Source organism: Melospiza georgiana, chromosome 1 (genome assembly GCF_028018845.1).
Source record: "Melospiza georgiana isolate bMelGeo1 chromosome 1, bMelGeo1.pri, whole genome shotgun sequence".
In the NCBI taxonomy this organism is placed as follows: Eukaryota; Metazoa; Chordata; class Aves; order Passeriformes; family Passerellidae; genus Melospiza; species Melospiza georgiana.
Window position 1 is genome coordinate 3,016,614 of NC_080430.1, and position 27,428 is coordinate 3,044,041.

At 41.8% G+C, this 27,428-nt stretch overlaps 1 protein-coding gene across 9 annotated transcripts in view; it reads right to left on the minus strand.

Moving 5' to 3' along the window:
- Positions 1-3,938: 3,938 nt before the first annotated feature.
- NKTR (natural killer cell triggering receptor) overlaps positions 3,939-27,428 on the minus strand; it is a 43,996-nt gene continuing 20,506 nt past the window's right edge. For 3 of the 9 annotated variants that reach the window (XM_058022393.1, XM_058020721.1, XM_058019899.1), the window contains 11 exons: positions 20,444-20,473; positions 19,484-19,629; positions 17,311-17,533; positions 16,625-16,777; positions 15,526-15,613; positions 14,017-14,162; positions 10,172-13,108; positions 9,499-9,594; positions 9,311-9,370; positions 7,973-8,071; positions 3,939-6,307 (listed from right to left, as the gene is read on the minus strand). In XM_058022393.1, the coding sequence (XP_057878376.1) occupies positions 6,229-6,307; positions 7,973-8,071; positions 9,311-9,370; positions 9,499-9,594; positions 10,172-13,108; positions 14,017-14,162; positions 15,526-15,613; positions 16,625-16,777; positions 17,311-17,533; positions 19,484-19,629; positions 20,444-20,473 (4,057 nt within the window). In that variant the 3' untranslated portion in view covers positions 3,939-6,228. Of the gene's footprint in view, positions 6,308-7,972; positions 8,072-9,310; positions 9,371-9,498; positions 9,595-10,171; positions 13,109-14,016; positions 14,163-15,525; positions 15,614-16,624; positions 16,778-17,310; positions 17,534-19,483; positions 19,630-20,443; positions 20,474-22,829; positions 22,862-27,428 lie in introns of those variants that run through there. The other 6 variants (XM_058021550.1, XM_058019042.1, XM_058018220.1 and 3 more) reach the window with 6 other exon arrangements.

Here is a 27,428-nt window from a genome sequence, read left to right on the forward strand (position 1 = left end):
CCAAAGAAGGGAATCACATCCTCACGGCACCCTGGGAGCTCTCGGCAGCAGAGAATTGTCCCAGAGGATTCTCAGGGGCTTTGGTGGCACAGAGAAACCAAAATGCACCTCAGAGTCCCTGCAAGGGCTCCCACTCACCAGCTCCCCACAGATGAGAGCAGAGAGTCCTTGACATCCTCCCTCTTTCTTGGGCTTTGTTTTTACAATTTTTCACTTTTTTAAATGCAAAATTGTTTGAGACAAGGGAAAGATCTGATCTTTGAAGAAGGGAGAGGTAAAGCCCGGGGTCTAAAGCCCCATGGGCTGAGGGTGATTCCTATTTAGCCATAGGTGGAGGACCTTTAGGTCTGTGTGGAATGGGACATTCCCAACATGAATCCTAAAATCATCACAGACTCCCATAATGGTTTGGGTTGGAAGGGACCTAAAAGATCATCCAGTGCCATGGGCAGGGACACCTTCCACTGTCCCAGGCTGCTCCAAGCCCTGTCCAGCCTGGCCTTGGGCATTTCCAGGGATCCAGGGGCAGCCACAGCTGCTCCAGGAAACTTTTTCCAGGTCCTCACCACCCTCACAGCCAAGACTTTATTTCTAATACCCACTCTAAACCTATTCTCTCTCAGTTTGAAGCAACTCCCCCTCATCCTAGCACAGAGGCTGGACAGAGCTAAAGAATAAAGCAGGGATTTATTCAAAGGATCTCCTCCATGGATGCACCTTGGGCAGCACCAGAGCCCAGCCAGGGCTGCACCCAAGATGAACCAAAATGGCCCCAAAATGCACGAGCGCTGCCGGGGTCTCTCCCTGGGATCAGTTCTGCTCCATTTGCACCTTGCAGTTCATTGTCCCATTCCAGCTTTAGCCCAGGCAGTCCCACCCTGCTTGTTTTTCTCTCTCCAGCCCACGGTGTTTGTGCTCTGGGGCTGAGATTTGGGTCATTTGTCCTTGGTGCCCAGCTGGAGCAGGAATTGTTTTGTCTCCCTGCTCTGTGCACAGAGCTCACCATGCCCTGATGTGGAGCCCAGACCCACACACTAAAGCAGCACAGAATGTGAAAATATAAAAGCTCAGACCTGAGGCATCATTTTCATTGGCCAAAATTCATTGGGGTAAAATTATGTGGATATTGCCCAAGTGGGTGGCCAAGGCACCAAGAAGAGGGGAAGGACCTTCCTCATCCTCCCTCACAGGGTGCACCATGAGCTGGAAGGAAAAGCAGCACCAAGAGGGAGGGCAGCCCCTTCCTGTGTTCAGGAATGAATTAAGGAATTTTGCAGCCTGAGGCCAGGACTGGGACATGATGGCAGAGTGGGAGCTGCAAGTGTTCACAAGCTGTGTTGAGCTCACAACTCTCCGTGCCAGAATCACAAAATCCTTAAGGTTGGAAAGGAGCTCCAAAATCAAGTCCAGCCATTACCCCAACGCTGTTCACCACAAGCCCTGTCCCCAAGAGCCATCCACACATTTTCTGAGTGCTTCCAGGGATGGGGATTCCACCACTGCTCTGGGCAGCATCTTCCAATGCCTCAGCACCCTTTCCATGAGGAAAAAAAAAATAAAACTTGTGAAAACACACAATGCCACAGACAGGTACATGGCAGAAATATCAATTAATCCCACATTAATGCAAATCCCTTCTTTGTGCATCCACCTCCAATTCTCATTACATGCAGCAATTAATGCAACACCAATTTCTTATACAGAAAGAGATGAATACAGCTTCAAAGCCTGAAGAAAGAGCATCTTTGCAGAACTCAAACTCAAAAATTTATTACCTTTATTAAAAAGCTTCCCCAAACGTGCCACAGGCCCTCTGATTCCACTCATGCAGTCCCATCCACTTCCCAGGGATTACATGGATATGATGAAATTCAGGCCTGGGTCCCTTTAATTGTTCAGATGATTTGTAAGCAGTTTTAATGTACCAGGTGGAAAATCATTCCAGTTCCACCACCTAAAAAAGCATTATCTCCATGGATGTGAAGCAGGGGTGGGGCATGCAGAGCTTGATTTCCTCCTGATTTAAATCCCAGGCAGTGTTCCCTTTGGGAGTGACAGCTGATGGGATTGCAGGGTGCAGCCCAAGGTCATCCAAACACGGTGCTCTGCTCTGGGTGGGATCATCAGGAACCACACAAAGCCAGGGCAGAAATTCAATCCACAGGATCCCACAGACCCAGGGATCCTGGGGAAGAGCCCTGGGAATGCTCCTTCCTTCCCCTGGAGTGCAAGGACAAACAGCCCTTGCTTGGGACTGACAGAGAGGGGAGGGAATCTCTTGGCACAGACACTGCAGGGAGAGTGTGTTTGTGCTGTGGCTCTGTAGATCTGGGATTTGTGAGTTGTTGTTGGAGAGGCAGATGGGTCATTTAATGTGAGACAAGGCACTCACCTGCAACTGGAGACAGAGCCACTCCACAACATCCTGTGGATAACCCATTCCCAGAAAAACCCCAGACCTGCACACCAAACCTTGCTTAGAACCTTTTTTTTTTCCCTCCTTTTTGATGAAATCACTCCTAATGGAGCACTGATTTCACCTGATTGCAGGATCTCAGACCTGTTTCCATCCTGAGCAGTCCGTGCCTGGGTGTCACCACGCTATTTTTACCCAGCCAGCTCAAGGTGACAGCGTGACCTTCACAGCAGCAGCACCTGGGATCCCCAGGACTGACTCCTGCAGCTCTGGAAGCATCCAAAACATTGTGTTCTTCAAAGAAAGGTTGGTGACTACATCTAACACCCTGCTGGGAGGGGATTCTGCTCCTCACCCCACCCTGCAGGGCTGTGCCCAGCTCTGGGCTTCAGAGGAGGCCGTGGGGGTGTTCCAGGGGCTGGAGCCAGGCTGGGAGAGCTGGGAATGCTCACCTGGAGCTCCAGGGAGAGCTCAGAGCCCCTGGCAGGGCCTGGAGGGGCTCCAGGAGAGCTGGAGAGGGACTGGGGACAAGGATGGAGGGACAGCACACAGGGAATGGCTTCAAACTGAAAGAGGACTGGGTTAGATGAGACAATGGGAATAAATTCCCAATTTTCTCTGCAATGGCACAGGTCTCCTGGAAAAGCTGTGGCTGCCCCTGGATCCCTGGAATGTCCCAGGCCAGGCTGGATGGGCTGGGAGCACCCTGGGATGGTGGAAGGTGTCCCTGCCATGGCAGGGGTGGCACTGGGTGGGCTTCAGGGTCCCTTTTAAGGTCCCTTCCAACCAAGTCACTCCATGACAAGCTGGTTCAAGCTGCCCTGGCACACAAGAGCTGGCCCAACCCTCACTGTTCCATCTGCTCTGGGGTGGTGCCACTCCCCACCAAGCTCAGGCAATTCCAGGTTATCCAGATCACACTGCAGACCTCAAACCCCAAGGAACCACCTCCCCTCATCCTCCTCCCCTCATGCCAAAGGCAGCATTTCCACTGAAATGCAGTTTCATTTAGATCATTTCAATGAAATCAAATGATTTCATTTCCACTGCAATCCAGATTCTGTGGAGCAGAAGGTCTGAAAGCCTGATGGATCAGTCTGCAAGGCCCCACAGCTGCTGCCCTGGGCTAACAGCACGTGTCCAAAATGCTGAGGGAATGCTCTGGGAATGTGTACTTGGGAAAGGAGATTCAGCAGAGGGGAAAAGCTCAGCCCATTCCCAGATTTCTGTGGAGATCTCTTAAGAATTTCTCTTTACCAAGGAGAGGAACCTTTTATAGATCCTGAGGAAATGGTGAGACCTCAAATCACTTGGAAATTTCAAAATATTTGTTCCTCCAATGACTATTATGTAAACCCAGAGTCCTGCTGAGGAATAGCTCCCCTATGTAGGTCAAGAGAAGGAAAAGCAACTTCTGAGTCTTGCAAGGGACAAAAGTGGATTCTGAAAGTGTATTTTTCATTTTCCTGCCTGTTTCCTTCAAGCAGCACCACGGATTTCTGCAGATGTAGAGAAAACAGCATTTGCAGATATGTACAAAAGTTTATTTTACAAACAGCAACTACTTTGGAATAACAAAATTGCAAAAACATAGAGCAGCGTTAGAAAACCAGCTCAGGGGGACATTTTCCATCTGAAGCACAATTTAACAGATTTCACTAAGTAAAAATACCCCCAGCCCTTCCCTCAACCCCTCCCCAACCATTCTCTACCTGATGGAATTTCTTTATAAACCCTTGACTAAAGATATGAAAGATTTTAGTGACAGTGCAGTAATTTTTGATAACTACAATTAATTGTTTGACCATACTTCTATTACCTTTTCCTGGCCTTAAAAAGTCAAATCAGATTTGAAATACGATAAAAATTTGATTCTGTAGCAATATTTTCTCTAATAGGTATTGAATAGTAATTTTATATTTGTATATTTTGTAACACCATGAACTCTCTAGTTCTATTTTCTTAGAAAGGGAAAAAAACAAGTTACAGCTGTACTGAAAATGATGAAACTACAACAAATATCACTGAAATATTTGTTCAGGACTCTGCTGCTGTTACAAACAGGTTTGTAAATGTATCCTGACTTGGGTATTGAATGTATTTAATGCTAAAAAGCATAAAAAGTTTACCAAAGGGTGGAAGGGTTGCATGCAAACACTTTGTCACTAAATTCTTAATGTAGGAAAGGGGTAAGTGCAGAGTTTTGGGTACTTCTAGAAAAGTGAAAAACCTCCATGGCCAATTCAATGTCAGGAATGTGCTGTGGGTGGACAGAAATGGAGGCAATCATCACCAGCTCCCTTTGAACTTGCTTTTCATAAGCGTACCAAAAAAAAATCATCAAGTTTTGGGGAGCTTAATTCAATCAAAGAGAGAAGGAATTGATGCCTCAGCGAGAAATTACCACTTTTAATTTTCAAAGCTAGTGGGTCCTGATGAGATTAAGAAAAACAATTTCCAACATTTGAAAATGAGCAAATGAAAGCATGTCCAGATATTACAGAAAGCCAGTATGGTACAACAGTGCTCATTAATTCTAATCAAACCACGCTGGTTTTGTCACCACAGACCCCAATTTTCAGGTTACATTATGCCAATAAAAAATCTGGTTCTCAGAATACAACTTTCTAAACCCCCTCAAAAACTTTACAGATTATTTTAAATCAGCTGAATCAGAATATTGCAAGAATTACTCAATGGTCTTCAGCTTGAATCTATTTGTATTTTTGCAAGCCATTTGCTTGGAACTAAAGAGTAATTTTTGGTACTAAACTTTACTTTGAAGGTGTTGTTCATGTTTTTTATGAGGCATCCCAGTATTTCTGTAGTCCTGCTTTAACAAGATATAATTCAATATCTGCAATATCAGATTCTGATATTTCCCATGGTGAATGGGATACAGAGCTTTTATAAAGGAACCTTTATGGCTGGTTTTCTCAAAAAATTATCATCATGTCAGTGTTTGAAAGAGTGCTTTAGACAAACTCATGACACACTCACGGTTTACAACATTTAAAATGTGTTGAAGGATGCCAAGCACTGTAATAGGAACTGAAAATCAAAGTCAGGAAGTGTTTGGAAACACATTTTTAGCCTCTGAAGGACATTGCTGTGTATCACAAAATTCCTCTTTTAAACATAAAAAGTTTAGACAGGTTGGATATTAAGCTCCAAAGTCATTCATCACATTTTTGCTCACTGCTTGTCAGTTTGACAATTCCCAGTGGGCATCAGCTCACCTTTCCCAGCACAATTCCAGAACACCACAGTTCAGGAGGGATTAAGACAGAGTGGCAGGCTTTGTTTTCCTCACCTATTTCCTGGACAGAATGCAATAATCAACAATCAAGACAGAATGGAAACAGCTTCCAGCAATAAAAAAAGCATTTTCAACTAGAAATGGCAGCCTTTTTAAGAAATTGACTTCACAGTTTAATAGTTGCTAGCACATCTCTCCTAAGGTGTTTATAAACAGACTTGAAGACAGTCCTGACTGCTGCACCCAAAAAGTGGCAGCAGCAATTCGCCTAAGTGTAATACATGGCTTGGAAAAGCTGATTCAAGGAAACCAAACTGGGCTTTTTTATTATTATTATTTTGTAAAAGTTGCATTTGACATAAAAAAATAAAAAATAACATCAGCTGTCGAGCTCAGTCCTTCTCTCTGCGAGCAGAGCTGAATTCACTGTTAAACAGGAAAGTTTCAGCTAATTCAGCAAACAACCTTCACTTGTGACACTGTCAGAAGAGTTTTTTAGAATATAACACTGAAAGAATTGTGGAGCAGAGTTTCCATCCTCCAAGGAACAGCCTCAGCTGTATCTGCTGCTCTCACTGGGGCTCCTGTTGTTGGAGTAGCTGCGATCGCTGTCGCTGTCGGAGCCGTAGGATCTGCAAGGGGAAAAAAGATTGAAATGCCCCAAAGCTGCAGTTTGAGCTTCTTATCTGTGTCAAAAAATTGTCACAGATAAGAAAACACACCAGTCTTTTACAGGGTTGTATTTCTTGTAAGTGAAGGGTTTATTAAAGGATACTCAAAATGGAAATAATCATTAATGTGTGACTCAAGTCAAACTGTTTGTAACTTCTTGCTCTGTTACAGCTAAAAATCATCCAAAATGAATGTTTTCATAAAAGCTAATTGAGCTGAGTGAGAAATGTATTCAACAAGTGGAATTTTACACTGCAAGCTAGGATAATTTCACAAATCCTTGATTTATATATTTTATTTTTCTGTTTGAAGGAGGGTCTTAAAACTCAGGCCCCATAAGCACAACAGAGGTGTGCTTGTGTGTCTGCAGTGTGGAAATTGTATTTAAAATGTTTTGGCTCCTCCAGACAAATTCCAAGCTCAGCACCTGGCCAAATGTCAACACAGAGCCCAGATGGTTTCAGACAAGCCACAGGACACGTTCAAATTACACAGAACAAGCTTTCAGAGATTTTCCAGCCCCCTGCCTGTAAGAGAAGCTTTCTAAGTGAAAGGTGAGCGTTTCCTAATCTCACACTGAAGCTCCTCAACTTAATAAAGCAATGGTTTTTAAGTTTATTTTCACATTCTTCATTAAAACTCATTAATTTTCCCTCCAACACAAGATGAAAGTTGTCTTGTGCAAATGGGTGAGAGCAAAGTCCATTAAGAGTTGGTATAAAGCTGTGAAAAAATTCATATGAGGAGAGGATGAAAATGTACAATAGTCTTAGAAACTTGATTTATTACTAACAGAGGGTATATTAAAAGGTATAAAACAAATCATCAGTGATATTAAATGTATCTACAACTTTCCATATCTCTGATCTCTGTGAAATGTGCTAACTTACATAAATCCTCTGGACTGAGGAGAAGAAAATATATTCTAAACTCAGCAGATTTGCAGGTAAAAATATTCTTTCAAAATACATTCCACAAAGTTAAAAATTAAATCTGGATTGCAGATTGCAGAAAACTTTTAAGTTTCCCTTCCAGATTGTTTTAGATCCACTTCTGCAGCATAACCAAAAAGAATTTACCATACAGTGGAATTCTTTGCATACCAGGCAGCTTTTAATCCATAAGAGAGCACTTGAGTTAAATCTTGTGAGCTATGTGGGTTTTAAAAAACACTTGATATTATTTTAAAAATATAACAGATCAAATCATGGAATCATTAAGGTTGGCTAAGACCTTTGAGATCACCAAGCTAACCCAGCCCCATTGTCTTCATTATTAAACCATGTCCTCAATGCCACTGCCACAAGTTTTTAACACTTCCAGGGATGGGGACTTCATCATTTCCCTGGGAGAAGGTGCTAATTTTGAATGCATGGAGACAATGAACTGGAAACCAACTTTTCCTTATCCTGGCTGCTTCCCCATCCTCATATTTGGAAAGTCAGAACTACCGACTTCCTCGCTCACACACACGCTCTGATTTTAATTGGAATTTGGTTTGAATTATTACTTTTGCTGAGTGTTATTTCTCATTCTTATGGGGAAAAAACATCACTCTGGCCTTGTTCAACACCCTCTGGTTGTGTTCAGGGAGTCCTTGTGCAGCCCAGCAGGGTCAGACCCACCTGGATCTCCGGTCGTAGCTCCGAGATCGCCGGTAGCTGTCGCTCCTCTTGCTCCTGCTCCGACTCCTGCTGTAGTAACTGTCATAGGTGTAGGATCTGCTTTAAAGGGGGAAAAATAATACTGAATTCACAATTTCTGGTCTAAAATGCTGTTTTAAATGGTATTTATATAGAGATATGAGAGGATGTATAGGAATTACTGTCAAGGATGTGGCAAACAATTCTACGCTTTATAAAGGTTTCAACACAACAACAATTTTCAAAGTAACAATAAAAATCTCAAATTTTAATAGGAAGGACATAGTAAACCTTTATAAAGCTTTGTGCTGTCCCTCTTTTTCCTAGTAAAATTCTTCTTTGCTGATAATTCTGAAAGCAAGCCAAGTAATGTGTTCACTGCTATTTATAGCATTACCTACAACTGTAATGCCAGGACGGTTTGGTGATTTTCAACTTTTGAAAGTGTCTTGTGTTCATTTTGCTTTGATTCACGTTGTCATCATGATATTATAATAATAGTTTTAAGTACTACAGATCCCTGGAAGTGTCCAAGGCCAGGTTGGATGGGGCTTGGAGCATCCTGGGATAGGGGAGGGTGCCCCTTCCCATGGCAAGGGGTTGGATCATCTTTAAGGTGCTGTCTAACCCAAACCATTCTGGGATTCTATGAGATAAAAGTAATCTTAAAAAGTATTTTTATAAATAAATATGTATTTAGATATGCATTTGTATTACAGTATGTATAATAAAATAGGTAGTATGCACGATATGTAATAGTTTCATATGCAATAATTATATAATAAAGTATATTTTAAAGAAATTAAATAAAAGTAGACTTGTACTAAGATGATTTGATGGGCAGCACATTTCTTGCAGTTTGTATAAAAGGACAATCTGATGCCTCAGGTTTTAACTTTTGTATTTCTCAGATTCTGTGCTGCTTTAGTGTGTGGGTCTGAGCTCCACATCAGGGCATGGTGAGCTCTGTGCACAGAGCAGGGAGACAAAACAATTCCTGCTCCAGCTGGGCACCAAGGACAAATGACCCAAATCTCAGCCCAAGAACACAAACACCGTGGGCTGGAGAGAGAAAAACAAGCAGGGTGGGACTGCCTGGGCTAAAGCTGGAATGGGACAATGAACTGCAAGGTGCAAATGGAGCAGAACTGATCCCAGGGAGAGACCCCGGGAGCGCTCGTGCATTTTGGGGCCATTTTGGTTCATCTTGGGTGCAGCCCAAGGTGGATCCATGGAGACTTTTAATAAATCCCTGCTTTATTCTTTAGCTCTGTCCAGTCTCTGTTCTAGGTCAGCCTTCACAAGGCATCAAATCCATACCTGGACCGACTGTGGTGCCCATAGGAACTGCTCCTGGATCGGCTCCTGCTGTAGCTCCGGCTGACAAAATCAAAACCACAGAGGGGTTTTTAGTCAACAGAAACCAAAAGTGCTGAAGAGAGCAGGGGGAGAGGGGGAACAAGAGGAGGAGAAGACATCTGGCACAGTTTGCAGCTGGGTGAACTCACCTACGGCTCTTGTAGCTGTGGTAGGAACTGCTGCGGCTCCTGGAGCGATCCCGGCTGTACCAGCCCCGGCTCCGGCTCCTCGAGTAACTCCTGGACCTACAGCCAAGGACAGGAGAGAACACAGCTGAGGAGAGCAGCAGAAAATGGGAACCAGAAGAAGTTATGAATCTTCAGCTTTTTAGCTAAATATTTATTCCACACTTGCTAGATGATATGGCCACTGAGTTAATCCAAGGGCTGGAGCCCCTCTGCTCTGGAGCCAGGCTGGGAGAGCTGGGAATGTTCCCCTGGAGAGGAGAAGCTCCAGGGAGAGCTCAGAGCCCCTTCCAGGGCCTAAAGGGGCTCCAGAAGAGCTGGAGAGGGACTTGAGACAAGGGATGAAGGGACAGGACAAGAGGACACTTCACACAGGTGCCCAGAGAAGCTGTGGCTGCCCCTGCATCCCTGGAAGTGTCCAAGGCCAGGCTGGAGGGGACTTGGAGCACCCTGGGATAATGGAAGGTGTCCCTGCCCATGGATGGTGTTTAAGGTCCCTTCCAACCCAAACCACTCTGTTTCTTCTATAACACAGGGCTGTGAAAAAACAAAAACCACAACCTGAAAAGCATTCTTTGAGAACATAAGAACATTCAATCTGCCAGGGCTGGCTGTGGGAGCAGCACATGCCTCTCACCTGTATGAATATGTAGAACTTCGGGATCGGCTTCTCGAGTGACTGTAGGATATGGACCTGGTTCTGTGTCTGGATTTAGACTCAGATTTGCTTCGTGACCTGCTGAGGCTCCTGGAAGGGCTGTTGTCATCTCTGCTCGGAGATTCCTCCTCACTGGAACTTTCTTGGTTCCTTGGCCGACGATTTAGCCGAGCTGTTTTCCTCACTTCATCAAAGAGAGACCCAGGCCTTACTTTATTTTTTGCTTTTATTTCAATTCTTAAACCTGCTGGTTTAGGCTCTGGTGCTGATGCTACATTTTTAACCTCTGTGGTCATACTGATTGTTGCTGGTTTTAAGTTACCGGCACCTTGCAAAGGCTTCCATTTATTGTCTATCATATTGCTTGGGGTATTTTCAGAAATTTCACTTTTTAAACTACAGTCTTTAGCACCAGACGCAGGGGCAAAGTTATTTTCTTGCCTTCCCACTTCTTTTTCTTCTTTAATATTAGTAAAGTCTCTTAAGTTGTTTTCCAGTTTGACAGCATCTTGCTCAGGGGTGTCAACCTCTAACTCTTTTTTTACACCAGCACTTAAAGGTTTAGCAGTGAGAATGACAGGAGACAAAACATCCACATCCACCTTCCCCGGCGAGTTACGATCCGGAGTACAAATCTCCATGTTGTCATCTGTCTGAATGACATCTTCCAGCCCATTCTGGTTATTTTCTTCAGCTTGTTTAATCTCACTCTTGCAGGCAGCCACGTTTATTCCTGAGTTTAAAATACCAGTTGAAGTGCTTGTTTCAATGAACTCTTTATTAAGGTTGCTGCGATCTGGCGAGGCCCCACATGTGGTGTTTTTATCTAAAAGGTTTTCATTCACACACGACTTTTCACCATTTCCCATTTTATCTGTGAGTATTTCATCCTTTTCATAAACTTGTTTTTTATCCTTTATGTCCCTGCTAAGCTCCTTTTCTTTTTTATCATCCTTGGTAACCGGCTTTTCATTTATCTCATCATCCTCTTCTTCCCCAAACTCAAGGGGGGGCTGCCAATGAAACACTTCTTTTCTTTTCTGGACTTTGTGTTTTTTCTCCTTTTTACCTTTCGATTTTTCTTTTGCTTTTTTGGAATGTGATTTTTTAGGAGTCTTTTTCAACCCATGTTTGTGTTTTTTCAACTTGCCTCGAGTGTCTGCTGAGCTGGAAAAAGAACTCTCAGACTCAGAAGATGACAACTGTTTGCTTGTCTTCCACGTGCAGTCAGAACCCAAAAAGCCCTCTGAGGAATTGGATTGTTTTTTTATCCTTTTGGTAACACTAAGCTCTGTGTCAGACCCTGAGGTGGCCTCTCCTTCTTCTTTCCCAGAGGAGGGTCTGGAATCCCCCCTGTTATGCTTTGCCTCTCCTCTTTCAGAGTTGGATTCCGAGTCCCATTTGCTACCTGAGTAGGATTTGCGTTTTGTTTTTGCACCACCTCTGGGCGGCTCCAAGCATTTCTCCTTAGCTGCTTTCTTTTTGGAGTGATCACAATCCCGCTCACCCTTGCCTTTCTCCTCCCCTCTCTCACAACTTAAGCTATTTTTATCCTGTTTTTCAGCATCCCCTTCTAAAGGAAAGCAGCTTTCTTTTTCTTGGACCGCTTTGGCTTTGGCAGAGCGCTCGCTGTCGGAGGACAAGTCTGAGGATGACAAACTGTCACTCTCCTTCAACCCTTGGGAAGACTCATCGTAGTCCTTTGGATGCTTGTAAGGCAAAGTGCTATCAGAGCTCGTTTCCTGCCTCAGTTTGAGGCCCCGAGCTTTGGGATCGCTGGATGTGGATTTCCTTTTGCTCCTGTGCCTGTCCTCATCGCTGAGGGAATAGTCAGACGTGGACTCGCTGTACCCCGACCTGTCACTGTGGTATTTACTGGGGGACGGTGACCTGCCAGAGGAAGGAGATTTTGTCCTGGAGCTCGATGGGCTTCTAGACCTTGAGTAAGATCTTGAGTAGGAGCGGCTTCGAGAGGATCTGCTCCTGGACCTGGGCCAGCTCTCCGAGCTCCTGTCGCTGCGGCCTTTGGAATAAGCGCTCCGCTCGCTCTCGGAGCTCCTCTCCTGCTTGCGGTAGGAGGAAGAAGTGTTGGCCTCCTTAACCACCACTAAATTGTAATTAGTTTGGGTGGGAATTAAGTGGGTTGTTTTAGCTTTCATCTCCTGAATTCGCTCATACGATGGTTTCCAAGGTTTCTGCCCAGGTTTCCACCTTGAAGGTGGGGGACTGTCACTTAAGGGTATGACAGGGAGGTTTTCTGGGACAACTGGTGGCACGATAACTTTGTCACTGGGCAGGATCACTGCTCGGACAGGCTCAGCAGTCTTGGTCAGCTTAGTGTCATTTAACCGTGCTGAAATATTCCGTGGAGAACTGGGAACAGTCTTTTGCTGCCTGGGGTTAGAACTTGACCGCGACCTACTTGGAGATCGTGATGATTTAGAGGCTGATCTTGATCTAGAACTTCTTCTGGAGTAAGACCTTGATTTAGATCTAGACCTGGATCTGGACCTGTAGTATGATCGAGACCCTCTGCTTGATAAAGATGACAAGCTCTGGTCTTCCCTATCAGATTTAGACCAGTCCCTCCTGGATGAGCGCCTGGAAGACAATGAGGAAGAACGAGATTTCCTCTCACGGTCACAAGATGATTTTGTCCTCCTGTGGAAGGAATGAGAGGATTCTACATCTGATGAGGCTGATGTTTTCTTTTTCTTTGTTTGCTTGTGCTTCTTGAAATGTTTCTGCTTTTTAGATTTCTTTTTATGCTTCACCTTCTTCTTCTCTTTCCTGTGCTTCTTGTGATGGCTGGAGTATCTCACAGTGCTCAGATCAGCAAAACCGTTATGGGACCAAGACCTGGATCTCCGGGATGCACTTCTCTCATCCCATCTGCTGCTACAGGGGTCACTCAGCCTGGAAAGCAAACAAAGAAACCCCAGACTAAAGCAAAAGCTTTAAAAACATTTATCTAAATTAAGTATTTTTAAACTTTATTTTAAATAAGTTTACATAAACCCTAGCACACATTTTGTTACCACAGAATTGCTTTGAGTTCCTTACACTCGTTCCAAGATGTAGAATTGCATCACTATTAAGAGCTACTTCTCCCCAAGAAATAAATCAACTAACACAAGCAAGTTTTGCATATTTTAGGACCTATGTAAAGAGATTTAAATTACCTCAGTCTGCAGGACTTTGACCTCTACAAAACAGGATCCTAAAACCATATTTAAATACAAGTTTTAAAACATCTCAGTACATAAAAAAGAATAATCTGAAATATTTTCAATTATGCACTACTAGTTATATATAATATTTTTAAGTTTTCCATTAAAGATTGATCTCCTGCAATTTGATAGAAGCTTATATTTTGTATCAAGCCATCAGGAATTCTGGAGAGCTGACTTCCATCCATCACACAGTTTGTAACTGCTGAAAGAACATACAACTAAAACAATAAAGGCTTAGTGGATTTGATTGTTTTACTCCAAAGAAACTGTGTAATCCACATTGAGGAGAAGGAAATCACTGAATCCTTAAGGTTGGAAAAGATCTTTAAGATCACCAACTCCCACCACCTGGTTCAGCACTAAACCATGTTGTCAGGTGCCACATCCATGTTTTCTGAGCAATTCCAGGGGTGGTGACGCCACACTTCCCTGGGTAGCGTATTTTTTCTGTGAAAAAAAAACCATTTCCTAATGTCTAAACTACCCCTGGCACAATCTGAGGCTGTTTGTGCTGCTGTGGTTACATCTACACAACCAACAAGGCCTTCCCAAAGGCAGGACATCTCCGAGCTGTGGGGGTGAGGCTCTCACTTGTCTCCTTTGCTCCACTTCTCGCCGCTGGGGGCTCGGTACGTCCGCAGCCTCTGCATCTCCTCCTTCCAGTGCGGAGGGGTCTCGCTGCTCTCCTCATCGTCCGACTCGGAGCAGGAGCGCGACCGCGGCGGGGTGTGATAGCGCTGGGACAGCAAACACACACAGCAAGGCTTTCTTACAAAACTCCTGCACCTTTTGTACTTTTTATATAGACTTCTAAGCCTGAGAGAGGCCAGCAGCTCAGCCAGCTTTTGGAAATGTGGAAGGAAGAATCAAGGAGGAGGCCGTGGATTCCCTTTCGGAATAACGCGATTATTGCAGATAACCACGCTCGTTTTTAAAGCACAGGTGTTGCACTTCAGGCATTCTTCATGGTTTGTAGGAGCAAAGACAAGCCCCATTTCAAAAGTTACTGCTGTTCAACTCTTCAGAATGGGAATCACTTTAAAGCAATTAAAAAAATAAAAAACTGAACACAAAAAAAACCCCCCAAAACTCTTTCACAAAAAAGAGCAATGAAGCTTCACATTAAAAAAATTATGCTTAGGCAGAGAATTTAAGTAGGCAACAAGCTACTTGTGCAGCAGAGAAAGAAGAACTCTGCTACTGCTAACTCATTATTTTCCATTACCCAGTGGGATACACACTTAGGTAAATTCTGTGAGGAAATCAGATCCTCCTTGACTCAATAAAAGCACATCTGGGTTTGACTCAATTATTTTGAGCCACTTATAAAAGCAATAAAATGAGTGAAAAAAAAGCATTGTCCCAGAATAAAATTACAAAGATGCATGTATTTATTTATCCAGGTAATTACAGAAGGTTTTAAAACATCCTTCTTTTATAAAAAAAACAAAATCAAGATAACCTGAGCTTCCCTATTGTTTCAGCTGAAGCCATGACTGAATCAAAACCAGCTTTTACAGAAGAATGGCCTAAAAGATTGCAGGGTGTCATGGACCTCCCTAATTCTCACATTTTATACTCTGGAGTCTCATGGAACCTACAAACAAGGATTTTGAAAAATATCACACCTGGACAGAAGCTGTGCTAATAAAGGCTATAAGAGGTGGAAGAAAAATGTGTTTCTGCAACTGCCAGCCCTAAATGACACCTTTTTCATTCTTAATTTTGCTAAGAGGGTGCCAAAATGATGGAAAAAAAAAAAAAAAAGAAGACAGAAACCCCCAAAATCTGTCAGAAGCCAATTCTACTCTGCCTTAAATTATTTTTCCCCAAGTCTTTATTTACATAAGTATTCCCAAACATTCCATTTAGGCATTTTTTTTGTCCAAACAATCTTTAAGTTAAAAGAAGTCACAGGAAGGATGGAAAAGAAGTGTTATAAAATCAACTACCTGACAGGATTTCAGTGCTTTCTAAACTGGATACTACAACATGTAAACAAACTGTCACACAAAGCCCTCCAGGGAAATTCAAAGCTCAAAGTCAGGGGTGTTACTCTGGGTGAGAGGAAATAAAGAAATAAATAAAATTGTCACATACTATTGTGCCTCTTCCTTTAATTTTTCGTCCCGATTTAGAGACTGATGGTTTCTGGTCAGTCAGAACTGGTGCAGCATCAAGAAGCTTCCTAAATAAATTAATAAAGTATGAAGTTACACAGCAAAAAACACAATTAACTTACAATTAGTTTAAGTTAAAAATGAGAAATATTCATCATTGTATTCATTTTCAGACAGAATTCAGTGGGGTTTTTTTGCAAGAGAGTTCTGCAACAAAAGGCAAATCAACATGTATTTGTTTTCAATCAAATGTGCAGCCTGATCTCTTGACACAGAAATTAATGTTAACAATGAACTTGCAAAACACTGTCACAAGAGGTTAACTTGTGTTTGGGGCACAAATCCTGAACACAACATGGGCAGATGAGTTTCAGGATCTCAGTTCAGGATAGTTCACTGATTCTAAAGCTTTGCTTCTTTCAGCCTGTGTAATATTCCCAAAAATAGTGAGGAAATCTTTGGGAATGTGAGTGATGTTCCAAGGAAAGACTTACAGGAGACTGTACCATTAAGGAAATATAAAACCCAACACCAAACAAACCCAACACTGATTTTAGAGCTAATTAGAGTAATGGATTAGCTCAGCTAATCAAATGCAATTAAATTTGACAGTGGAGGTACAAAAACACATTGAAAGCATCTCATGAACTTGTGACTTCCTTTGTAGCAAAAGAAGAGCTTTTTCTCTAATTCTCAAACACTGCTAAAGTCATGAAATTCCAGGGGATTGATTCTGAACCAAAGTTTCTTCATCAGTCTAAGAAAGATGAAAAATCACCTCTCCCAATCCCAAGTCTCCCTTGCAATCAAGTATTTCCTGTGGTTTGCATTGCATGATTGCTTCTGAAGTTAATCATTAATTGTTTTTAATTGAGTTTAACACCCTTAAAGACCAAAGAAATCATCTTGAGATCTCACTAGCACAGGTCACAAGGAAAAGAAACTGTGAAAAGGCCAATGAAATGACCACATGCAGCAATTCTGACACTGCAGTCAGCAGCACCAGCAAGAGAACGTTAACAGGAATATTTCATGCACAGATTTCAGCAAGTCAGAATAAAAAGCTCAGAGTTCCTTACGGTTCAGGCTCTACATTGACAACAGGCACATCTCTTCTGAGCAAAAATCTATTTTCAGGCACTGGGGGGATTTCCTCAGGACGTACCACGGGCTTGTCCCGCTTGGTGCTAAGGTCGACTTTGTCTGCGCCATCGCTCTTGTCAGAAAGGCTGCTGAGGGAAAGAGCAGGGTGAGAAATCACAGTTAGCTGGGAAATCCCTTGGCCAACTGGGTTCCAAGAGAAGATGCATCAAACTTAGAGTTGGCTTAACAGCCAAGATGTGTTCCACAACCCATTTTAGGCTAAAGGGAGGATGGGCCATTATTACTGGAGAGAAAGTTCAGTTCTTGCTTTACAGCAAGTGATTCTGCTTTTCATTTACAACTTGTTGAGAAATACTTCTAAAATATAATCAAATATATGTCCAAAGTTCTGCAGTTTGCCTAAAGTCTCACTTTTACACAGGTGTGCTGAGCCCTGTGGAATTTAGTAATTTCAACATCACTCTTGCTTTTATCTACAAAGATCTTCAATTTAATAGAAAACTCAACAAGCTCAACTTTAGGGTTTTTTGTTTGTTTATAAAATCATGCACCAAACCCCAAACTTTAAAGCATTTTCATATTTACTGCTTGAGCACTTCATGAAAACAAAGCAGAATTGCCCAGATTTTACTGCAATTGTTAGATTTTAGAGACCAGTCACCGTCTTTGGCTTGAGGTTCGCTTGCACCTTGGATCCTCCTTCTTCCTCTCCTCCTTCCTTCGTTTCCTGGACTGTTTGGTTTTAGCTCTTCTTTTCCTCTTTTTCCTCCTGCTCCTTTCATTCTCAGCCTCGCTCTCCGAGGAGGATTCTGAAGAGCTGGATGCACTGGAAGAGGACTCTGAGGCTTCTGAGTCAGAGCAAACTTTCTTCTTCTTCTCCAAAGCTTGAACAGATATTTTCAATTGACACTGTGACATGTGTGTGCATGTAAAAGCACAAAGCACATCATTTTACAGATGTATAAATACACAAATGGGCCATTCTAGAAAAGCTCTGAACTTTTTAACAATATCAAAGAATCACAAAATCATCTGATTGTGCCCAGACTAAATCCACGTTGGTATTATACAAATATTTTCCAGCAAATACAGAATACACAGATAAGCAAAGACCACTTACAGTAAAAAAAAATTAGGTACTTTTAGAAACAATGCACAGGTTGCAAATCAAAGATTAAGAATAAATTAGTTGCTGGCCCAGTTGTGTATTTTTTATTTTCAAAACTTTGTTATTTCCTCTTTTCTGTATCCTCACACTTTTACACTAGAGCTCCCCTTGACTTTCTCTAAAGGAGATAAATTACCACCTTATCCAAGGGAAAATCAGAAATTAGGTAGAAAATGCAAACTTTCACAGAGACTGTCCAATCATATATTTAACATAATTTATTCTCTATGAATCTTCATGAAAAGAAAAATAAGCTTGACCACATATATTGCATATACTGACTTCATAGTCTTAAAATAAACCTTTGGAAAGTGCACAAAATTCAACTTTAGAAAAGTGCATTTGTGTCTCCCTCTTTCAAAAAAACAGAGAATTAATTTTTGATTCCTTTTTCAGTTTGTCGTGTCAACCTCTAACATGAGCAGGGGACAAATGTTGAGGGCAGAATTTTTTTTTTTTTTGCTGTGCTTTCCTCTCCTACACCAAGATTTACATTTTACAGGCTTACAAGAATTAATTAAGATTCTATATGTCCACCATAATGATTTTTAGCTGTTGGTGGAATTGTACTCTGAGAACATGAGTGTTGGATTAAGCCCTTTTCTGACCCACTCATTTCTGTTTAAACTTCTGATCCATCATCAGAATGTATTTTTCAATTCTCAGTGATTACAGTCCCTCCTGTTCCGATGGAAATCCCCAAGCTCCCAGGGTCACACTGGTACAATTATATTGATTAAACTCCAGCAGACCTTGAGTTCTTCAAGAACTGAAGCCACCCTGAGACCCACAGAACAACAGGAACTCTGTCACTGGGAAGCTCCCACACCTTCTGGGTGATTTCTCATGGGCAGCTCCTCACAGCACTGACTGCTCCTTCCTCACAGCAAAGCCAACAGACCCCAGCTCCCTTCTCAACCAGCTGACCCCTCTTTTATAGCACTCAAGCTCACTGGACACAGCTGGGGCCTGTTAAGGGCAGGGCTGGTCTCAATCTTTGGTGATTGGCACAGCTGCAGCTCCTCAGGGGCCAGATCACCTTCTGCACCATCTTTGTTTTCTTTCTATCCCACACAGTCATTCAGCAGGTTCTGCAGCACAGCAAGGAGAGATCAGCAACAGCTCCTGGGAGGGGGGATGTTGGATTAAGCCCTTTCCTGACCCACAGCTGGGGCAACTGAGAGGTGCTTTAAAAACTTTTATTCCATTTTCAGTCTCATGTGAAGGGTGAGACAATACAGATGTTATCATTTATGTTATTATAATTAGAAGCTAACTATTATTTAATTATAATACATGATAAGTGTTTCTTGGCCTATCAGCTTTAGCCACACCATGCTGTAAATGCCTTAAAGCCAATCATCTAAAATTACCCCTCGTGGGTCTCACTACAATGCATCTTTCACAGTTCTATTTCTCCAAAGTATCCAGTCTTATTTGCAAGGTTATCTTTTGAAACTTGTTCCATTTCTCTCTCAGCAATGTCTGTCCATTCCATGACATTTCCAAGTCCGCGTTTCTCATCTCAAAGTTTGCACGTGGATGCGCACACTGGGTGAGCCTTCTGTCAGGCTTGGAGAATTCCCTCCAAATCCATTTCCTGCACATGAACATCACTAATTTGGGAAGGTTGAATTAAAATTAATGAATAATTCTGGGGACTCACCATCCCTGGCTGAGCTGGTGAGCAGCACCCCGCAGTCAATGACTCGCACATCTGCGTAGGGCCTGCTGGCCGTGTCGGTTTTGAGATTTTCTATCTGTTCTATGACCTCAAACCCAGAAATGACCAGCCCAAAGACAACGTGCACACTGCAGAAAGGAATTGTTTACAAAGTACAAAACAGCTATGAATCATTGTGGTGATTTTCCAATTAATTTCACATTTAAAAAGTCAGTCTGATGTAGAACACTGAGCTCTTAATGCATTAAGGTTTTTTTATGGTTTTAAGTCGAACATTGACAACCATGCTAAGATTTTATGCAATGTGAAACAAAGATCCACTCTGACATCAAGTACTTCCCTCAAACTGAAGCAGTCTCATCTCCTCAACAAGAGCAGGGTAAACAGATGAAAATTCCTAACCCACCCTTCTATTTTCGCAGTTTTGTGCAACAGAGATCAAGAGCCCATCCATAAACATGACAGAACTCCTCCCCAGAGAAGCAGAATTTATAGATCTCCACAAACCCAGGATACAATTCCCCCCTGGCATTGCAGGGACAGTTAAAATAAAGGAATCTTTGGTTTTGTTCTGTGGTACCACATTTCTCTTCCTGTCTTCCATTTGCCCCATAAATTTTAGGGATAAAAACAAGCCCCAAAAGAGATGACTGCTCAAATATATTAAGTTTGGCAATTCAAGTCCCAAATTTATGGGCTGAGGGCAGCGAGCAGTTTTAAAGAAATAATCCTAGGATTTAAGACAATTCAAGTTTTTGTCCAGCTTTAGGAAATAAGTTGTGACTTGAAATTTTTATAGAACTGAAACTTTTGTTTTCCATCTCATCCCATTGTATAATTTCCGCAGAGTTAAGGATTTGTTTCCCCATTGTTGTCTACTTTCAATATAACCCTTTCAATATAACTTCAGCAATCATTTGAGAAATATGAAAGGATTCTTACCCATCGAGATGAGGAGCAGGTTTTGTTGTTCTGTTGGACAAACAGCAAGATGGGAAGATGGTAAAATAAAAGAAAATCAGGGATTCAGATGAAGTAAAAGAGGAGAATGACACAGAAAAAAAAAAAAAAAAAGAGGTGAAGGTAAGACAAAAATAGTGAAAAAACACAGTTAAATATATGGAATTAACAAATTAAAATTACAGATTATACACACAGGCTTTCTTAAACTTTTACATGGTGTTTGTTTGAAGTTTAGCTAAGTGTGCATATTGAAAGCTGTACCAAGTATCATTTCATGCATGCAGTAAACAATTTCCAAGTGTCTTTAAATACACATTTAATGTAACTTTATGATTTTTAATCACAGAGAAGATACAATTTGGTGATAAATATTATTAGGTGACCAGTGGGATTTAAATGTTTCTGAGCTTGTTAGCTTCTTAGATTGCAAGGTCACTTTAAAGACAGTTTATTTTAAAAAAAGAAGAGTTAGGTGAGAGATTCTCTGCTTCTCCTCACCTCCCACCACTTCTTTCTCATCCCCCATTTACCTGCTTGGCCTCCTGACTCAGAACACAAAGCAATATTTGTGTCTTAAATCTCAAACACTTCAGCTCAAAACCTCACAGACTTCCCAAAATCAACAGCAGACATTCTGTGCCACCTACACCTCACTGATAAATGCAGATTTCCTCCCTATTTTTCAGCTGCTCACATTGAGCCTGAATGGAAACTGCAACTGCCTTTTGTACAAATCCTTTGGATTCTAATGCTGTGAATCCTTTTCTAAAAGCAAACTAAAGTTACTTCTCCAAGTGAGCCTGAATTCCTGCTGCACAGGGGATCCTGCTATGCAGGAATATTGAGTAAAGAACATCAGAGCCTGCTCAAATATTGGGGGAGAAATAAAATAAATCATTTCTGAAAACATTTTTTTCTCTCTCTCATCCCAAGCCCTATTGTGCTTTTAAAGCCTTCTTCCAATGAACTCAAAATAAATAATCAATCACAGGTAATTTTTCTAGATTTACAATAACACAGATTTGGTATGAAGTTGTTCGCTGCTAGAATAAAATATTACTTCTTAAACACCTCTCTTCCCTTGAGTTTTAGGTCACAAAACCCTGCAGAGTGCTGAACACATCCCAAAAGGTGGAACTGTGAATCAGGAGTGTTTACACTCTTGATTTTTTTTTTTAAGCTCCAAATGTCAAGCAGCACACCCACTTCCTTAATAGTGAATAATACAGAAAGCTTTGGGTTAACACAGGGGAAGAAATGCTATTAACACAACATTAAATTTCTCACTAGCACTGGGTGTTCTTTGATTTTTCCCTGCTAACACAGCATATTGCTACAAAAAGAGAAATCCTTCTGGCTTTTGAAGCTCTTGAAGCAAGAGTTAACTGCATTAACAACCTGCTGCTAAGTAAACAGTTTAAGTGGCTTTAATTATGAAGCTGATTTAAAGGGGTGAAAAAAACAGAAGTGGGTTACTTCAATGAAACCAACAGTAGTGAAGGCTGAGGGTTTAGAATTAGCTGGAAACAGCAATGAGCTCAAAACCAGGGCTGGGGAGGCTGCAGGTGCTCCTGCCATGCTGCAGCAGCATTGGAGACTAATTAAGCAAATTAACTAAGCAGGAGCTGCCTTTGGGCTGGTGCTTACTGAGCAGAGAATGGGTGCTTGGTGCATTAAACCCATGCAGAAGCTGCCCCACTCCCCTGGCAGTCTGAGAGGTGAAATAAACTGGGTTTTGTCCTTGTTCACCAGAAGAACTCCAGGAGAAGCTCTGTCCCACAGGGAAACCCTTCAGATGCACCACAAGGACTTGGGTGAGTGAACAACTTCAGAAAACAGAGCCCCAAATCCTTGTGGTGCCTTTGAAAGTTCTCTCACCTCAGTGGCAGGGCTGTAATGTGACATTTATTCTGCAAAGGTGCACTTTAAAAAAGCATTCCAAGGTTTTCTGCATCAATCCTTGAATGTTTGCTTTGGCTTCAGAACTTAACCAGGAGCAAACCTACCTCCTGTCCTGGCACTATGGAAACCTAAAGCCATGATGAGTTCATCCCCCCAAAATAATATTTTATTAGAACATTTCTATATAGAGCTCTCATCATTTCAACCCTTCCAAATCTGCCTTTTAATAAACAGGTTATTTACAGAAGGACAAATACCTTTCTCCACTCAAGTTTAAATTGGTTTAAGATACTGCTGAAGAGAAAAATCATCTTTTTGATAAAAGCATGTTCTCACCCACCCCCCCAAAGAACCTCAGGCCTAAGAAAGGGTTCAATGCACATAACAATATGATCAGAAAAACAAGAAAGAGAAAAACAGAAAGAAAAGGAAAGGACACAGCCTTAGAGGAATGAGACATTACCTTTGGAGCGCACGATGTAACACTGTTTCTGTAAATTTTACACAAAAATGGCAGAAATAAATTGTAATACATTTTCAGACAAAACTGAGTCTATGTTTTATTAAATACAAGTTTAAAATTATTATTAATCAAGTTGTATGCAGAAAAAAGGATGCCTAAAAGAGGGCTCTAAATTTTCTTTAGGATACACTTTGAAAACTAAAGTTCTCCTTAAAAACAAAAAGAAAACTGGAGACAAAACCTGCTTGCAAAACTACTGCAAAAACAAACAGTTAGAAAGAGAATGCCCCCACTCCCCTCTGAGCCTCAATCCAGCAAAAAATGCCCCACTTGAAGCAGATGAATAAGCAATTTCTGTGGGTTTATTCACATGCTTGCAGCCCCACAGGGGTTCAGAGTTCTGCTGAATCCATTCCCAAGCAGAACTGCCCAGGCTGGCACACAAATGTTGGCATTCACAGAGGAAATGTGTGCAGCCAGGAGCTGCCAGCTTCAGCCAGGTCACACTTAGCTACATCCTCCTCCTACTATGAAGCTTTTCTAGAAGTGAGAAAAATCAGTGTTTTCTCTAAAATATGTGCATTGATTGCTTCTGCTCAGAATTTAGACCAAAAACCACATTGCAGGTGCAAAAAAGCCCAAACAGCTGCAGCAGCTGATGCTGGGTTTTAGCCTGGTGGAATTCTGAGCAGCAGCAATGTTTGAAAACTGAATTATCAGCTGAGCTCACCCACAGCCCTGCCCCCACCCCCAACACACTATCAGTGATTAATTATCTTTTTGTTATTGATTACACATTAAAGTATCCTGGGAAAGTTTCCATTTTTCTATCAACTTTTGATCAAGGCAATGGGACCTGTTTGTGTGAGAAGTGCACATGTACCAATAATGCTCAAAGATAATGCAACATCAGCCCCTTCCATCTGACATTTTTTCATTTTTGTATTAGTCAATAATTAGCTCAAAGGTATTTCATTCACAACAACAACAACAAAAAAGGAAATTATTAGCTGTTGATTAGAAAAATACCTGGTTTGGGACACCAAAAAGATATGAGCTATTTTTAATGAGCTGGTAACATTCAGAAATAATTTGTAAATTCAAAACAAGAGTACTCCCAAATTATTTTATCCTTCAGTTAGCAGATCAAAGTGGTTCCTTTGTTTCAGTTTATGAACTGGGCATGGCACCACACAGTAAAACATTTTTAGACCAAAAAATCCTATTTAGTTCTGAGCAAGAAAACAGAGCTTGAGAAACACATTAAACCAACAACACCCTCAATAAGGAAAAAAAATCTGTCAGTAATAGGAAATCAGACTCAAGTTTTAAATAGCTGTGGAACAGAGAGAGACAAGAACTCCAAGCATTTGAGCTGATAAGGAACAGAATCCAGGATCCTCTTTGGGTTGCACTAAGGGCTTATTCCTCAGCACACTGCACAGCTGAACTAAAATTAAAAAATTATGACACAAATTTCCCTCTTTTCACAAAGAGGTTATTTGGTTTTGTTTCCTATTGCTGCTTTACTCTGCCTTCTGCAGGGGCACTTGTGGTTTGCTGCAAATGGAGTTTGGGAGATTTGGTGAGAGGGGAAACAGAGCTGAGCAGTGGGAGGATCAGGAGCCATTGGTGTTATTTTATTGCCTCATTTTCACCAGAGCTGCACAATTCTGTACTGGGAATTCCTCACTGGCAGGTGGGCCACAGGAATGATGGAATGGCTCTGAACAGACAAGAGATTTCCAGAAAAAAAAGAGAAGGGAGCACATGGCTGCAGAACATCACCCAGAGGGATGCAGCCACAGAGCTGGAAAAGCCAGAAGAGCCCTGGGATCAGCTCTGTAACTGCTGCTGATGATGGCAGCAGCAACTCAAAGCAGCTGCTGGAGATACAGAAAAAGAAAAGATGATTCTGGAGTGGTTTCTGCCAATCTGCCCCTTCCTAAGGATTCCTAGCTCAGGTCCCACATGGAAACAGGACAGTCACAGATTTACACCCCCACATGGGTTTAGAACACTTGTAAAATCACTGAGAGTTTTACAGGAAGTTATTCACAAAAAAATAAATCAGAGTGGAGCTCCCTGAGTCAATTTCTGACCTGGTGCCTTTACAACTCTCCAACACAAGCCTGCAGTGAGCTGCTACAGAAAACTGAAATTGCAGGGTTTTCCACATCTAGAGGGATTCTCTCTGGATCCTTTCTGCTGAACTGCAAAGTGCTGTGTTCCTCCAGAGCAGGAAGTGTTCCTCAGGCACATGAGAGCAGACTTGGCCTGTTCACAGCACAAGTGCATGGAACTCACAATCCTCCCTCAGCTCCACTTTCTCCTTCCCACCCAACTGTTGCTCCTACTCAATTAAGGGAAAATAAAAAAAAAAAAAAAAAAAAAGGAGGAAAATACTCTCCAAGCATTAAACCCAGCACTTGTGATACTGCACAGACATTTCTGATCCTTGCAGCTCTGCACTGTGCCACTCTCCAGCACCCCTGGATTCAGTCCATGCTTTCCCCTGAAGCCTCCAAACATCCCTTCCATGCCCAGCTCTCACTGCTGCCCATAAATCCTCACAGCTCTTTCATGCCACAGAAATCCCTGACTACTCCAAGACAGCTGATGAGTTTTTAGGATGGCTCAGATGCCTGTTTACATTAAGATGAGTCTGGAGATTCTGTTTCAAGTAAAACTGTCCATTTAAAATCAACCTTTAGGCATTGAATTCTTGGGCCTGGCTTGCTGGTGCAATATGCCAAAGAGACATTTGCTCCCTGATTATTTAAAGATTCCTTAAAGATTGATTATTCCAAAATACAACTTTTCTCTGGAGAGCAGGGAATTCTGGTGAATTAACAGAACTCTATAGTCAGGATCCTGAGAAATCCCTGACTACTCCAAGACAGCTCATGATTTCTTAGGATGGCTCAGATGCCTGTTTACATTAAGATCAGTCTGGAGATTCTGTTTCAAGTAAAACTATCAAGTGAACTTTAAATCAACTTTTAGGCATTGAATTCTTGTGCCTGGTTTGCTGGTGCAACATGCCAAAGAGACATTTGCTGCCTGATTGCTTCCTTAAAGACTCATTATTCCAAATACAACTTTTCTCTGGAGAGCAGGGAATTCTGATGAATTAACAGAAATCTATAGTCAGGATCTCTGCTATTATTTTAGCCCTACTTGGACAAACTGTCATAGAAAAGAAAATCACTTTTTTGCACTCCTTATCTGCCACATTAGATGTGTATAAGATACAGAGTTCTCATCCCTGAAAACAAACACAGAGCTCTAAGGAAGCTCAGATTAATTCTCTCCCTTTCTATACATTTAATCAATGAAATTAAATAGACACAAATACAAAAAAAATAATAATCTAAGGCTACCACTGAATATTGCCTTTCACACACTCTTCAGGTTAAACATTTGAAGATTTTTTCCTAATGACAAACTACAGAGAAACTGAGCATTACCGGGAGTATAAAAACCACATTTTAATTTCAGCTTAAAGCGTAAAGGAAGAAAATATTTTATTATAGAAAACTATAGATTCCCTAAAGTAATCAGAAAATGCCACCCAGCAAGAGGAACTGCTTTAATAAAGTGTATTTCATAGTGAAGGCACAAACTGCCTGGATAGAACCTTCAGGAGCTGTTTCCCACTGGGAACCCTGATTCTCTCCTGGCTCCAGGGCAGGCTGGGGCCTTTTCAGACATCAGAGAGCCCAGAAATGTGCATGGGAAGGCAAAAGCTCCAGAGCAGCCTCATGCTGAAGGCCACAGAGCACAGCCCAGGAGCCCAAAGCTGAGCCTAACCAGAGTAAATGCAGCTCTGGGTTCCTGCAGAGCTCAGGTGAACCCAGCTCTCATGGAGGTTTTTAGGTTTCTTACTCTGCCTCAATTCCCACTGAACTCACACTTCTCCTTTAAGTGATTCTATGAAAAAAACCCAGAATTTTTCAAGGAATCTGCATCTTTCAAAATACTTCTATATTTGATCAAAGTGCTTTTAAATAATCTTCATTTATTGGCCTGTGTTAATTATAATTTAGTATCCAACACAACCTAGGGTTGTTTTGGTGTGTGGGGAGAGACAAAGTGTTTAAATCTGATTGAACAAGCTGAGCCTACCAAGCATCAGGGCAAGAAGATGACTTTGGAATCAAATGCAGGAGAGAAAAGAAACTTTAGAGCCCTCAAATGACAGCTGCTTGACTGATGGGACATCATTAGGTTTTCATGTTTAATGTTCAGATAAGCTTAAAAATGGAAAATTGAGGCAAGAGAACCCAAAGGCAAGTCATCAAATAAAAGATAATGAAGCAATGCCTTCAGAGAGCTTATTAAGGCATGGAGTTGTATTTATATAAACTGTTTTCCATCTTAATGTGCACACATCCTTTCAGATTTATTGTAATGAAGCACAGCTTGTACAATTTCCTTTGAAGGGAACAGAAAAGAAGCTTTTGAAACAATTTTATCTCTATGGAATGTCTGAACAGTGCTAAGTGTGAGACTTTCTTTTAGGTTCCTGTGCATCTTCCATTTTCAGGACATTTTTTAGGAAAAGACCTAAAAATGTTTCTTATCTGAACTACATCA